Source organism: Suricata suricatta, chromosome 8 (genome assembly GCF_006229205.1).
Source record: "Suricata suricatta isolate VVHF042 chromosome 8, meerkat_22Aug2017_6uvM2_HiC, whole genome shotgun sequence".
Lineage (NCBI taxonomy): Eukaryota > Metazoa > Chordata > Mammalia > Carnivora > Herpestidae > Suricata > Suricata suricatta.
The window spans coordinates 29,330,241-29,345,595 of NC_043707.1; the positions used below are offsets into that span (position 1 = coordinate 29,330,241).

Consider the following 15,355-nt stretch of genomic DNA (forward strand, 5'->3'; position numbering starts at 1 on the left):
GCACCCGGCTCTCCCCGCAGGAGCCCCTGCAGAATGAGCTTTCTTAGTGGGCGGCTCGTGTATGTGTCGGGAAAGGGTCATTGGTCGTTTTGCCTCATGGCTAGGAGTCTCCCCTTGGTAAGGGTGACCGAGTTGGAGGGAGGAAGGGCTGTGGGACAGGGAGCTGATTTCTGTTGCTCTGTGAGGGATACCGGAGGGGTGGGGGGCTTTCCTGTGTCAGTCAGGCTCTGGGGTCTGCACGGCATGGCCCTTTGGGACGGATCCTCTCCCTCTGTGGTTGTGAGAGCTTGACGGACGGAAGGCTCATGGGCGTGCCAGACCACACTGGCGGGGGTGGCCGGGAAGACATGTGGAGCGAACACTGAATAAATCCTCAACGCGCGTGAACCCATCCTTAAATATAAAATATATCAAACATGATTATCGCAGGAACTCAGCCATTAGAAAAGCACCTCAGATGAGCAAGAAAGCAGAGAGCCAAGCTCCAGGGTCCGCTCTGAGTGGCCCCTGCCCGACAGGCCCCAGAAGGGCAGAGGGATGCCAGGGGCTGGCCTGGGGCCCTCAGATGCCAGGGCAGCTGCGGGCCCGGCCCCGGCGTTTTTTCCCAGAGGCCGGGACAGTGAACAGAAGGCAGATGTGACTCAGTCCCATGTGCCTGAGCTGCCCAGATGTGACGAAGGCTTTCCCCACCATGGCATGGTAGTGGTGAAAGCAGCCGCTAGGTAACAGTGGCGGTTGTGAAATCGAGTGACGCGCGGTTGCAGAGGTGCGCCCAGCCTCGTTCCGTGGCAGAAGTGTCCTGCCGGGGCCTCAGGTGCTCCACGTCGACCTTTGTTGACTCGGACCTGCCTCCCTGCTGGATTTCAGGGGTGGAAGGACCAGGGTGGCATCTTTCAAGGGAGCGGACGAGGTTGGTGTGCTAGGAGTCCCCGGGAACACTGTCCCGGCTCCATGATTCGCCAGGACTGGCAGAGCTTCGAAAATTTCTCTACCCCCTGCCCCCATTCCACTTTATTACAGCAGAAGGATATTAGGGCACCGATGGAACCAGCAAAGGAAAAGGCTCCATAAGCCCGAGTCCGGGAGAAGCCAGGCGCGAGTGTCCAGTGGGCCTTGCCTGCTGGAGTCCGCAGACAGGGCTTCACACTCCCAGCAGCACAACACGAATGCAGCGTTGCCGACGAGGGGAGCTCACTGATGCCTTCACGTGCGGGGTTGGTATGGGAGTCAGCCCAGTAGGCATGGGGCACCGTGTCGCTAACCTTATCTACCCCATCTCCCACACCCCAGATGTCAATCCCAGACTATGTGATCCAGAGCCCCGGGCATTCACTCTGAATGACACGGTTAATGTAAACCGTCTGCACGTGGCCCCGCATCTCAGTAAACCGTCTGCACGGTCCAAAGTGTCAGGTACACAGACGTGCTCATCAGTCAGTGTATTCCCAGGGCTCAGAAGTGATTTCCCAGCAGGCAGCCCTGGAGGCCTTTGGGATGTGCAGGGTTTGGGGCAACCCAGGCCTGTCACACAGTTGGGGGAAAGGTTTGCCTCGAAATGGCCCCTGTTTGCATGTGGAACTGACCCTTCCAAGCTCGTGTGGGGCAGAGGATGCTTGGTGTCACTGGGAGACTGTGGCTTCTGTTCTCTGTTTGCAGGGGGCCCAGTCCCAGCTCCAGCGGTAGGACGCCCTTGGACTCTACAGGGCCATTTAATATTTTAGTTTCCACCCAAGGCTGCAACTGTGTCGTGGCGGGGCTGGTGGCCTTGTGTACCCCAGCGACTCCTGCCCCAGTGCCTGCCTCTTGTAGCAGCCCTTGGGGCCCCAGGACCCCAGGCTGAAGGCTTCAGGGGGTGTGTCCCTGCAGGCCTCAGGCAGATGTCACTTCTCCCTGCTCATATGCGACCTTTTCTCTCCCTGCAGATTCCCGTCACCATGGGCGATTCCAACGTGGACGCCAGTGCCACCGTGTCTGAGACAGTGGCTGAAGAAGTGTCTCTTTTCAGCATGACGGACATGATTCTGTTTTCACTCATCGTGGGCCTCCTGACCTACTGGTTCCTCTTCAGAAAGAAAAAAGAAGAAGTCCCTGAGTTCACCAGAATTCAGCCAGTGTAAGTGACAGTGCTCCGGGTCCCTCTCCACCATCCAGAGCCCGTTCGTCAGTTCCAGCGATGCCCTGTCCTCTGGCCTCGGGCAGGAGAGAGCCAGGCGACAGAGGTGCAGGCGGCCTTGCAGCATTTGGGGCTGAATCGGGGCTGTCGCCTTATCAGTGGCCTGTGCCTCAGAGCTGCCTTAACCCCTCGTGTTTCCATGGCGTGTTAGGGTTTATGAGGTTCTGTTATGTCCGTTCGCTTGTTCGAATCTCTCGTTGGCACCTCACAGAGACCAGAGTAGAAGGTGCCATTTCACAGGTAGATAACCTGAGGCTGGGGGGCACGAAAAGTGCTGCCCGAGGTCGTCAGCACATGGCAGAGGTGCAGCCGGCACCCAGTTAATACTTTACCTAGGCCCGTGATCTTTCCGTCTTGCGACAGTTTTATGAACAGATGGGTCGTAGCGGAGCTGTTTGCTCAGGACCGCCTCGGGCGGTGCCAGTCCTGATGCATTACTGCCTCGGCCGGGGCTGCAGTTTGGTGCTGCTGCGTCTCTACTACCAAACGCTTGCCGATTTCCCTTTTCAAATGAAGAGCGGCCTCGGGGTTAGAGCTGTGGGGGGACAGCAGGGGAGGAAAACTGTGTTTCTCCTCTTCCCGAGACCCACGCTGCACACTTCTGTGACCGGATGTGTGGGGAGTTCTCGCCCAGCATCAGGATGCCACCGGGTGTGCTGCTGCCTGCCTGGAGTTAGCCTCAGATCCCATGGGTGGGGGGCTCGGTCCCACAAGACGACCCCCAGCCTCAGGCCCCAGTCTCAAGTCCCAAACCAGAGGTTCCCAGAACCCCCCTCAGGTTGGATTCATTGGCTGGAGTGGTTCATAGAGCTCAGGAAAGCACTTTCCTTATTACTCGGTTACCGGTTTATTTTAAAGGATAGAAGACAGTGATAGCCAGGGGCGCCTGGCTGGCTCAGTCAGTTAAGTGTCCGACTCCGGCTCATGCGTCAACTCATGGTTCATGAGTTCAAGCCCCACAGTAGGCTCTATGGTGACAGCTCAGAGCCTGGTTCAGATTCGGTGTCTCCCTCTCTTTCTCTGCCCTTCCCCCTTCTCATGCTCTGTCTCTGTCTCTCTCTCAAAAATAAACATTGAAAAAATGAAAAAAGAAAAAAATAAAGAAGTCAGTAATAGCCAGATGGAAGAGATCAGAAGGCAAGGTCTGGGGAAGGCTGTGGAGCTTCCTGCCCCCCTTGGGGGCGCCACCCTCCCAGCACCTCCCAGGAAACATTCAGCAGCCTGAACTTGAAGCTCTCCAAACCGCGTGCTCTTGGGTTTTTGTGGAGGTGTCCTTATGTAGGTGCAGGTGTGACTGATTATGTCATGTGCCACTGGGGGTTCATTTGCCGACCACCCCTCCCCACCTCCCTGGAGGTCAGCGGCAGGCCTGGAAATTCAGACCCTCTGACCTCATGGTTGGTTCCCCTGGCAACCAGCCCCGTCCTTTGGGGCTTTCCAGAGATTGCTTTATCCACATAAACTCCAGCGTGGCTGAAAGGGGCTGGTTATGAGAAGAGGAAGACACCTTTATTATTTTTATGACTTAGGAGATGCCAAGGGCTGTAGGAGCTCTGTGCCAGGAGCAGTACAAAACCCAAGTACGTCTTTATTATAAGCCACGATATCACACACAGTCTCCGGCTTGAGTTTACTAATGACGTTATTTTTTTCCCCCTAAGTTTATTCCGCAAGAGAGAGAGAGGACATGAGCAAGGGAGGGACAGAGAGAGAAGGGGAGAGAGAATCCCAAGCAGGCTTCTCGCTGTCAGCCACCCAGGCGCCCCCATTTTCTTTTTACTTTACTGATTTTTTTTTAACCTTCCAGAAAGCCTCCTTGTAAGAAAGTGTAAGTACAGAGGTAAATTATCTTAGAAGTTAAGAGTGCAGCTGATTGTTAGCCACAAAAACTTGACGGTGAAGGTGTGATAGGGTGACGAAATCACTGTCCCCCGAGACTGAGTTCCAGACTCTTCCTGCAACCAGATCACTTCTTCACGTTTGCCGTTGGCTATGTTTCCCCAAACCCCAACCTCAGAGGCCTGCAGGCAGCTTTGAGTGAGGTCCTCTGCTGAGAGAGTCCCGGGCCCAGCCCGGCCCTTGGGGGGGCCCCCCAAGTCCTGCCCAAAGTGGGTCTCAGGTGCAGGCCATGGGGTCACACACTCAGGCCAGGATTCCCCAGGCTGGGCGCTCGGGGTCACATCCCCTCCTAATTCCTTCTCCTGTTTTGGTAACCATTGTCCCCCTCTGGAAAAGTTACGGTCTTCAAACAGAACAGGAGATATTCAGGGGACTCATTTCTTGTACCACCGACAGGACATTAGTTTCTGGTGTTAGAAAGCTCAGCAAATATCTACTGTGGCTCCGCTCCGTCCCAGGTAGCCACAGATAAAATAGAGGAAGTCCCCATGTTCAAGTTCACATCCTGGGTGAGGTCCTCCCTTCGCCTTGCCTCAGTGTTCCCCTCTGCTAAGTGGAGGTCATGACCCCACCCCCTGGGGCTCCTGTGAGCACTAAGTGAGGTGATGGGGATGACGTCACCTAGTGCATCCCTGCTAGGAACACGGAGTCTCAGAGTGTTTTGTGTCCAGAAGACAAAGGTGGTGTTTATATCAACGAAACCGAGCAGTCAGGACATTGAGAGGTGCTTGTCGGAATGCTTTCCGTATGTATCGTCTAGTCGTGGCTTCTGTGACAGCTCTGTGCTGGGCAGGGAGCGGGGCTGGGAGGTCTCAGGGCCAGGCCAGGAGACACAGGCTCCGGGAGCTCTAAGAAAGAGGGGCCAGGAGGGTGTGCTGAGGGAGGTGGTGTTGAGCAGGCCCCAGAAGGTGCTGGCACACCCCGAGGCTCGGAGGGCTTTGCCCGCAGGGGGCCAGCGGGAGGACGGAGAGACCAGCGGGCGAGTTGGCATGCAGCCTCTTGCACCAGGGCTGGTCAGGTATCTGGGGGGGCGGGGAGGGTGGTACTCAAGATCTGGGATCAGTGTCCAGGTCCTTGTTTGTAAAGTGGAGCTGTCCCACCACACTCCAAGCCAGGACGCAGGGGTGCCATGGGAGCACATGGACCCACCGCGTCACCTCTCTGGCTTTATAAGACGGGCCTGAAATAACACCACTAAACTAGGGGCGCCTCTAGCTTGTAGATTCTGTCTCTTTGCAGGGATGCGAAAACTGCCCCTCCCTCTGTGCAATCCTGAAGTTTTGGCCTTCTCACGGTGTCCTCTTGATCCGCAACGCTGCTTGTCCCTCGCTGCCCCGTGTGGAAGCCTGCTGGGGCGGGTCACATGTGTCCTCCGCAGGGAACCCCTTCACAGTGCAGTGGGCAAGTTCCAGGCCCCAGAGTGGGGTGACAATCAAGGTTCCAGTCCTGTCTCCATCACCTCATCTTCTTATCTCTATGCTCTGGAAATGATAAGGATTCTTATCTCATGGAACTCTGACGCTGAAATGACATCATCATCAGTGAGCACTTTGCTCAGGTCCTGGCCTGGGCCATGGTCATGGCCCTGCCCTTGAATGACATGTATATTATTGTTATCCTTGCTATTAATATCACATCCTGTCTCACCGTCTTACCCCACTTTGCGGACAAGGAAGCTGAGACACAAGCAGCCGAGGAGTTTGCCCAAGTCGCCCAACTTGCACTATCAAGCCACGCCTGCTGGCTGCACAAGCCATGCTTCTCCCTTCGCCAGCTGCCTGATTTCAGCAGGGCCCTGTGTGGACTGCAGGGCGGTGGATGGAGGGCAGTCGTTGGGGGCGGGGGCGGCGCTGCAGGACGTGGGCCCAGGAGAGAAGGGAGTCTGGGGCTCACACGGTGAGGGCACAGTTGACAGGAGAGTGGGCATGGCTGGGCATGGAGAGCCGGGAGGACCAGTCTGCACCAGGCAGCTGCTCACAGTGGGTTTGGGAATCCGGGAGACTGGGTGCCTCTGGGTGTCGGCGGCAGAGCAAGGGAGCCGAGCCAAACCCAAAGTGAAGGGATTTGGACCCTTGGCAAGCAGCAGGGGATGGGGTGACTAGGAAGAGCGGCCAGGCTGCTAGAAGGAAGACACTGGCTTTTTCTTTTAGGCTTTTGTTTCTTGTGTGAAGGCTGAGTGGGAGCTGTGGGTAGCCCCTCGTCACTCCTTTGTCTCTCTGGTCTCTGTGGCCAACGAGGGGAGATGAGGAGCAAGAGACCAGGGAGGGTCAGAGGGAAGGTCAGTTCTGGAAGGACTACTTTGTTTCTGTTCATCACCTTTTTGCCAAAGTGCATATAACACACAGACACAAGGACACGGGTCAGAGTGCATGATTTGAAGGACGTGTGTAACCAAAATGGCCCCACGTTGTCTGTGTCACAGCATGAGCTCTGAGGTTTACATGGAGTTCTCTGGTCTCATTTGGCATCCCATTCTATGAATAACCTGGGACTTGCTCATTCTGATGATGACGGACATTTCAACTGTTTCCAGCCGGAAGAACGGTTACAGAAAGTACTGTCGTGAACACGCTAGCAGACGTGTCTCCGTCCCCGTACGGCCGTGTTCCGGTTCCGAGTGTGCTGTGACGTGGCGCCAGCACGTCCCCACCTCACGCTTACTTTGATCACCGTTTTTATCGAAACCATTCAAACAGGCGTGCGGTAGCATCCTGCAGTCATTTGCGTTTCTCTGAAGACCTATGACCTTGTCTGTCATTATGTTTATTGGCCACTTAGGTACCTTTGTGAATGTCTGTTCAAGACTTTGCCCGTTTCTTCCTCTGGGCTAGCGGCCCTGTTCATTTGTCAGGGCTCTTTATATTCTAGATATGAGGCCTTGGATAGATAATGCACTGCAGATAGTTTCTCCCTTCCGTGACTTGCTCCTTCCTCTCTTACTAGTGCCTTTTGGCGATCAGAAGTGCTTGACTTACACTTAGTCCAATTCCTCAAATTGGATTGACCTTACACCTTTACGGTTGACATTTATGTGTCCAGGTTAAGAAACCTTAACTGATGCCATAGTCACAGAGAACATTCTCTTTATGTTTTCTTCTGAAAGTGTCCTTGGTGTAGCCTTTAAACTCAGATCTCCACGCAGCTGACACTGACTTGGTGTTGGCAAGTTTTTCCCCTGTTGGGTATTCGTCCACTGGACCCAGTGCCAGGTGCTGGGAAAAAGCCATTCTCTTCCCACTGCCCTTTAGCGCCACTGGCGACATAAATCAGGTAACACAGGTCAGTTTCTAGACTCTTCCACCCTATTGATATGTTTTCTATTGCTTCGTCAATACCACACTATTCCATTTTCTGTGATTCCATAGTGACTCGACATGGTATCTGGTAGGCCAAGTCCTACAGCTTTGTTCTTTTCAAAGTTTCTCTTGGCTTCTTCAGGCCCTTGACATTTCCATGTAACTCTTAGAACCAAAATGTCAATGTCTACCGAAACCAAAGGGGGAAGAAAGCAAACCCTGCAGGGGTTCTAGTTGGGATTGGGTCAGATCTATAAATTAATTGGCACCTTACAGTATTGAGCCTTTTATTTTTTATTTTTTTAACATTTATTATTTTTGAGAGAGAGAGCGTGAGCACGTGCACATGCAGGTAGGGGAGGGGCAGAGAGAGGGAAACAGGATCCGAAACCTGCAGACCTGATGTGGGACTCGAACTCACGAACTGTAAGATCATGACCTGAACCAAAGCTCAAACAACTGAACCACCCAGGCGCCCTTCAGTATTGAGCCTTTTAATTTACAGACATGATTGTATGCCCTGGGGAGGTCTTTTGAACTATATTAATAGCAATTAAAGGCTTGATAAAGAGCAGAACGTTCTCTTAGTGACGATGGTAGTAATTCAGAAAGTGCTGCTCCTTGCGATCCAGTCCCACCTACAGCCTTCACGCCGCTCGCGCCTCTGGACTGAGCGTTGCATGCCAGGGCAGCTCTTCGTCACAGAGCCCCCAGGGTGCGTGAAGCTCCGGGGCCCCGGGACCCCCACTTTGCTCGCACATGTCACACGGCTCCCTGCGTGGAGCACCCCTCTTGTCGCCTGGGCTTTTGTATTTCTGCCTCCCGCAGGGCAGAGAGGGGGCCCCATTCCTGTCTGGGCCCGCTGTTGAACCAGTGCTAACGTGTCCCTGCGGCTGCCTCGTGGGCATAGTGGCCCCCAGACTGGCCATGGCTTACATGGGAGTTTTACATTTTTATTTATTTATTTTTAATTCAAAAAAAATATTTAATGTTTATTTATTTATTTTTTTAATGTTTATTTTTGAGAGAGAGATAGCATGAGCAGAGGAGGGGCAGAGAGAGAGGGAGACACAGAATCCAAAGCAGGCTCCAGGCTCTGAGCTGTCAGCACAGAGCCTGACGCGGGGCTCAAACTCACTAACTGAGATCATGACCTGAGCTGAGGTTGGATGCTTAACCGACTGAGTCACCCAGGCACCCCAAGAGAGTCTTACATTTTTAAATTACAAATTTGTTTTAAATTAGAACATTGAAAAGGGTGGCACATAAAACCCAGATTTTCAGCTTCTCTTGAAAAAAACCCGAGGATCTGGGCCCACGGTGATGGCCGCCAGCGGTGGCTGAGCTGAGCAGGGCCACCCTCCCAGGTGGCCGTCCAGTCCAGGCTATTGGGCTCCTCCTCTGCTGGAGGCGGGAAGCACCCAAGTAGCCTTCACACATACCTTGGCTTCGAGTCTGGCGCCTGAGAGTGCTTTAAAGAAAAACAAAGCTTTTTATTATGGGACATTTCAAACAAACCCCAAGGACAGAGCAGAAGCTGTGAACTCCCGTCACCAGCCTACACAGCCCCCCACCTGCTATGGAGGCTCGTATTGTCCAGGCCCCGCCATTCCCGACTTATCTTAAAGTAACCTTATTTCATAATTAGTCACGTGTGAATTCTGAATAAAGGAATCAGGATTTCTTAGCCAGTTGGAAACATTTCCTAGGAAATGTGAAAACAGTTCGGTTTCTACAATCCAAGGGCTCTCCTTTTTAAACATGACTCTGTGTCATTGTCCTCACACCCCTGAGAGCCAGCAGCAAGCTTCAGGGTCCTGGGGCACTCAGGAGCCTTTGTTTGCAGTTCCCCGATTGACTGATATGGTGGTTGTTTTTTTTCACGCTTCTTCAAAACTCCAGGATCTAAACAAGATTGCAGTTGCACTTACAAATCTTAAAAGTCTCTCCGCCTCAGAGGGTCAGGTGTGCGGACGTATAATTTATGTGCAGTAAAACACACCTTCTTAAACCATACAGTTTGATGCATCCTAACAGAGGTATGTGGTTGTGCAGCCATTGTTACAATCAAGATCTAGAACATTCCATCTGTTAGGGTGGCCAGTGATGCGGGCGGCAAAGGATTGCACAGAGTGGAGCAACAAGCAGGGCAGAGTTTATTCCCTCGTGAGGGAGGAGAGGGGCCAGACATCACGACGGATGTCACCTGAGTTTCTGTCGGGCTGGACCTTTTTTTTGTTTTGTTTTTTTAATTAATAGTTTATTACCAAGTTGGTTTCCATATAACACCCAGTGCTCTTCCTCAAGGGCTGGGCCTTTTAAGGGCTTTTTGTTTTGGGGGCTTTTTTTTTGTTTTGTTTTGTCTTGTTTGAAGGCTGTGAGAGGAGTTGCAGCTGTTTCCTGGGAGGGTTATGGAGAGGGGTCGGTTCTTGGGCAGGCAGAGCAGGAGGCGGCAGGTGTTTCTGGGGGGCGCTCATCTGGGATGTGGGTTATGGTCAGGCTAGGGGAGAATATGTTTTGTAGTTGGGGTCTGTTTTCTGAGAATGTAGGGCACCTTGACCTAGAAAAGCAAAGAATTAGGGCCAAGTGTAGACACCTGTGAGTTTGACTTTAAGGGTTGGGGAGGGGGAGGGGGAGGGACTTTGAATAGCTTCCTTTTACCCCATATCCCCCCGCGCCCCCCCCCCCGCCATGTCCCTGTGCAGTTAACACCCACTCACCCCCACCTCTAGTGACCAGTGATCTTATTTCTGTCCCTCTACTTTTGCCTTTTCCCAAATGTCGTGGCAAATGGAATTATGTGGCTATAGCCTTCAGGGCCTGGCTCCCTCCCAACATGACAGGAAGTCCCACTGGCCGGGCTTCCCCTCCACGCCTGGTTTTTCCCTGCAGCGTTTTTGCTCCAGAGACCAGTTCATTTGTTTCAGTTTCCCACAGTCTGCATTTTGTCGATCCCACTGGCGCTGGCTTCTGAAAAGCCACAGAGGAGCTCATTTTCCTGTGTGACCTTTATCTGGGGGCTTGCTCTCGACAGAGGGGCCAGGGAAGCCAGGCGCCAATGCTGCCAGCTTGGTGTCCATCCATCTGCATCTTGTGGGTGCTGACAGATGGAGAATGAGCCAGACTTTGTCCACGTCCAGTTCAGGGTCACTCTTGCTCAAGAGAGGGCCTTGGCTCTGCCGATCGTGAAAATAGAAACACATGGGAATTGTACACAGAGGAGAATGCATAGGACAGGCATCTGTGGACGTGGAGGGTGGACGGTGTCTAAAGCCTCCCTCCGTCAGGAGACGCGGCAAGAAGAGGGGCGCTGGGGTGTTCATGGCACCCCTACCAGCCCAGGGCTGGGTTCTCCACTGCCCCTCCTTCCTCCCTGGCTCCCGAGGAGACTGGAAAGGCCTTGCTGTTCTGCCCTCGCCTGCAACTCCAAAGTGGCCTGTCCGGGAAGGCATGGCCACGCTGAGCCTCAGTGGACCTCTTGACCTCACTGGGCAGCACCCAGTGCTCGCTGCCGGTGGCTCCGTCTCTGTGCCAGGCACCAGGGTGCAGGGATAAGCTGTGTTCTCGGGGGCTCACGAGCATGTGGGCGAGAGGAGTGTTTCCAGAGGTAGTGGGAATGCAGAAGAGGGTCACTCCTCCATGGGTGAGCACGTCAGGACTGAGGTGCCCCCAAACTGAGTCCGGGAGGCTAAGTAGAAAGCTGGCATTGGCATAGACAGGTGGGCCTTGATGAGGGCCAGTGGCACAGAGCAGGGCACACAGAGCAGTGTCTCTTGCTCTCCTGCACAAGAGCACTGGCCCTGCCTGCACCCAGTCTTCCAGAGGCACCGCCCCGGGGAGTCTGTAGGGCTGGTAGGGAGAAGCCAGCGTATCTGGAAGGCAGGCCGCCTGGGCCATGCACGGGAGGTGTGGAGGCCTGATGTGTGTTGGTGGATACGCATCGAAGGCTGTATGGTAGGATGTCCCTGAGCCGCCTCGAGCCTCAGAACATGCCAAGTGAGAAGGACCGGGGATCCCTGGGAGGGGCCGTGAAGTGTGCTCCCTGAGCGTGCCCAGTGAGCCCTGTCAGCGGTGGTTGGCCCCACAGGGTGGGATGGGGGCTCACAGCCTGCTCTGCGCGTAGGGCCGGCCGTGCGCTGCCGTGGCTCTGGGCTTCCATTGGCCTGGAGTTGGCGTCCCTCTGTCCCCCGAGCCTCGCTGCCCTTGGCTGTGAAATCCAAGAGCCCATTTGGCAGAGTGAGGAGATTAAATGAAATAGAGCCCCTTGAATACTAGCTGTCATACAGTGGGCACTCATTAAGTCACACTTCCCGTTCCCTGCTTTGGCTTTGACCCATGACCTCTCACCTGCCAGAAGCATCCTCCTGGGGGGCTCCCCTGCTGACCTGCCTTTGTTGGGCTTAAGTGCCTGTTTGCTTAGCCAAGAGAGCTGTTGGTTCTTACTAAGCTCCAGAGAATCACTTTGTTTTCACCAAAGGAGGCTCTTGCACACAGTTAGTTTTCAGCCACAGCCTCAGGCCTGCTTTGCCCGATATAGAAAACTCAACAGAGAAAGCAGGGCAGCACCTCGGAGCCTTTTCCAGCGGCCCACCTGCGGCTCACCCCTGCGCCTTGCCCCCAGCGGGGAGGACCAGCCACCACACCCGGCTCTGGAAGGCAGCTGGTCCACAGCGGCTGCCCCGTGTGTTGCCAAGAGCAGGGAAGAATCGCAGGAGAAATCCGTGCTGTAGAAAAGGACACTTGAGTTGGAGTTTTCCGAACTCCTCTGCGTGTTGCCCGGGACTATAAAGGAAGTGAATCACCCTGGGGACATCTTGGTTCATCTTCATCCAAGTGACTCAGTGCTTTCATCCACCCTCCATTCCATGCGGTCTGCAGTTGACTTCTGAAGCATGAACGGAGAGACTCCTGCTCCCAATTTGGGAGTAGAAAGTTCTAATTGGACCCTCGTGGTCTCTGGGCTCCAAGCCTGGCCCAGCTGCCATCTCCTCTGCTGGCGTTTTGTCCTGGGAGCCGTCTGACAACCCCCCCAGGAGAAAACTGTCTGCAGTGAATGTGGGGTTCACCTTGCCGGCGGCAGGCCTGCCCTCTGCCGACATGCTACTCCCAGGTGACCTGGGCCCCACATCTTGGGCCCATAGTTCTTTTGTGGGGAGGAAGACGGGAACCAGAACTAATCTAATATGATCGTGAGGCGCCCTGGCAGCAGGATCACTGTGGCTTCCTTTGTGGAGAGGCAGCCTGGCCATAGCAACCTGCACAGCTGCCTTCTAGTGTCTGGAGAGGCTCTATTCAGCCTCAAGACTTCCTTTTTTTTTTATTTTTTTTTTTCAATTGGGAAAGGGGAGGAAGTAGGGAGAGAGGGCTCCGATATAAACAGTTACCAAGGAGACCAGAGTCGGGGTTGGAAAGGTTTTCTCCTTCCCTCAGTCCATAAGAGGGAGGAGGGGTGTGCGCCCAAACGCAGGGGATCACGGGAGGTCTCAGGCTTAAGTCCCAAGTCCTTCCTGTGCCCGTGGGGACAGATGCAGGCGGGGACTGGGCAGAACTTTGAGAGTCCGGGCCAGCCTGCCTCCGGCAGCACTGCGGAGGGATGGACAGAGCCTGACTCCCTAGCTGCAGGCTCCCTGCCTGTTTCCGCCAGACAGCAGGGACCTGCCTCTTCCCTTAAGTCCCGGGGTCGTGAGAGAAGCCATGGGGTGCACGTACTCCTCTCCGCGGGACGAGCCCACCTTGAGAAGGTCAGTTCCAGACATGTCCCTGGCTGCAGACCACGTTGCTGCCCCTTGGTGTGGAGGGGGGGCTTCCTGGACAGGGACACCCCAGAAGCATGAAGAGGGTGCCCTGTGGAGGTGACCAGCAGAGTTGGGGCGGTCTCCCACAGGCTCGGCGGGGTGTGGGACCATCGGCCCCTTCGGTCCTGGTTTGCAGGCTGCATTTCCCCACTTCTGAAGGAAGGGATTTGGACTGACTAGAAACCAGGAAGGCCCTAGAGTCCTCCACCTGGGAAGATCAGGTTCCATATGCACATCCCAGTGTGAAGCTGTTGGATGGGATCAGACCCTTTGAGGGCACTCGGGTGTGGGCCCGCACAGGTCACGCAGGTGAACTCTGCCCACTCTGAGCCTGGCGGCAGGGCTTTGCAGGGGGTGGAGGGTGGTGGTGCAGATTCTGCTGCTCCTGGAGGCCATGTGTGACCAGTAGGAACCTCAGGAAACTGCATCGTGTCATGTCAGGGCGGTGACTGGGGGGCACAGGGGTCCTCAGTGTCTTTAGTGTCCTCAGCTTTCCCTTCCCCCCTTGGGGTCGTCCACCCCATCTCGGAAAGCCGGCCCTGGAGCCAAGGGGGACGATGGGAGTATGCCTCCTTTTCCCCAGGGCTGAAGCCGGTGCTGGCCTTCAGAGGCGCTCAGGCTTCTTGGGAGAACTTCCCCTAGAGGCAGGAGGGTTTGCCCATCTCTCCCTGCCTCAAACATTCTCAACCAGACCTGGAGGGCCCCCCAGCTTCCAGAGCCGCCAGCCTGGCCTTCCGGCCCCATGCATCTGTGTTGGAGGCCATGCACCCCTGGCCCGCAGAGCTGAGTTCCCCGCCGGCTGCATGGGCCTCATCCAAGGGCCCGTCAGCTGCTCAGTTTCCATGGCTTTCCCTTGGGATCTGTTTTCTGTCTCAGAATAGAGCCCAGCCCTTTCGAGAGGCCTGTCCCGGCTTCTGCAAACGCCCTGTGGGTAGACTGTCTGGTCCACCGTTTTGGGCTTAGCACTAGCCACCTTGTGCTGCTGGCCGTTTTTAAAATTACAGAGGGACCCGGGTGGCTCGCTTCCAGGGAACACCCTCTTTATCCCCGAGAGTTAACCACCCTCCCGCTGCTCTACGAGGAACAGGGAGGGGACGCTGCAGAAGCCAAGACTCGGTGTTTTCAGTAAGAGAGGTCCAAGGCCTGGCGATGCCAACACAGGCCCAGTTGGTGGCAGATCCAGGGTTCGAACTGGAGCCCCCTTCCCTTCGGAGGGCAAGGCCCTTCCATCCTCCACTAGTGTCCTCCCTTGGCTGATGGGAGGCTGTTGGGAGGCAGAGGCTGGCGCGGGCACTCAGGGCGGTAGGACGCCCCTCAGGTCTTCCTTGAGTGAGTCTTCAACCCCCACTTCTTCAGATGCAGCTACGGAAAGCTCAGTCCTTGAGAAGCGACAAGAGTTGGCTTTTCTGCTGATGTCAGACCCTGACCTCATGTGGGTCAGGGGCCCTCCAACGGCCTTCTCAGGCCTGACTGCCCCAGAGGCCGTGCCCAGTGCCGGGCATGGTGCCGGGTGCAGAGGCCCCGACAGCCACCTCCAGGCCTCAGATCGGGCGAGAAGTTGCGAACATGGAGTCGAGGGCCTGGACCGAGGCCTGTGCCCTATAGAAGGTGGTGACAAACTGCCTTCCCATGTGAGCAGCTGGGCAGGGTGCTCTGAGGAAGAAATTGTATGTTGTGTCTTAAGGGACAGGATGCATAGGGTTCATGGCACAAAGTTAGAGAAAGGGCATTGTGGGCAGAGACGCAGGGGGACCGAGGGCAGCGGTGAGCAGGAGGTCGGTGTGGCCCAGGCATCTGCAAGGTGGAGATGCACTCACATCAGAGGCCTCTGTGCCCCTGCTCAGCCCTGTGTCTCTGATGCCATCTCTACTTGGGTGGAAGTTGTCCTTATTGGACAGAACCTTCCAAATCTGTTCATATCCACACATATTTCTGAACCTAGAATGTAATTTTTATTTTTGAGGGGGTTGGGAATAGAAATCGGCCATAGGAGGAAACAAAAGAGACTCACAGTCGCTCAACACTGGGACAGAACAATTCTTAACGTGCTGCTCCTGCCTGCCCTTCTTTTTTCATTAAAACTGTTTGTTTAATTTTACTTCAGAGAGTGTGTGGGGGGCAGAGGGAGAGGGAAGGTCTCAGGCAGGCTCCACGCTCAGTGCGTTAGTCTGACCCGGGGCTCGATCCCACCA

At 55.0% G+C, this 15,355-nt stretch overlaps 1 protein-coding gene and 1 long non-coding RNA gene across 3 annotated transcripts in view; one reads left to right on the forward strand and one right to left on the reverse strand.

The window, feature by feature from the left end:
• LOC115299980 (NADPH--cytochrome P450 reductase) overlaps positions 1-15,355 on the forward strand; it is a 58,419-nt gene that overhangs the window by 27,856 nt on the left and 15,208 nt on the right. The window contains exons 1-2 of one of the 2 annotated variants that reach the window (XM_029949526.1): positions 1,057-1,214; positions 1,923-2,113. In XM_029949526.1, the coding sequence (XP_029805386.1) occupies positions 1,167-1,214; positions 1,923-2,113 (239 nt within the window). In that variant the 5' untranslated portion in view covers positions 1,057-1,166. Of the gene's footprint in view, positions 1-1,056; positions 1,215-1,922; positions 2,114-15,355 lie in introns of those variants that run through there. The other variant, XM_029949527.1, reaches the window with a different exon arrangement.
• Positions 8,574-9,412, reverse strand: LOC115299984. The gene is made up of 2 exons (XR_003912454.1): positions 9,300-9,412; positions 8,574-8,839 (listed from the first exon to the last, which is right to left on the reverse strand). It is a non-coding gene; the product is annotated as an uncharacterized LOC115299984 (long non-coding RNA).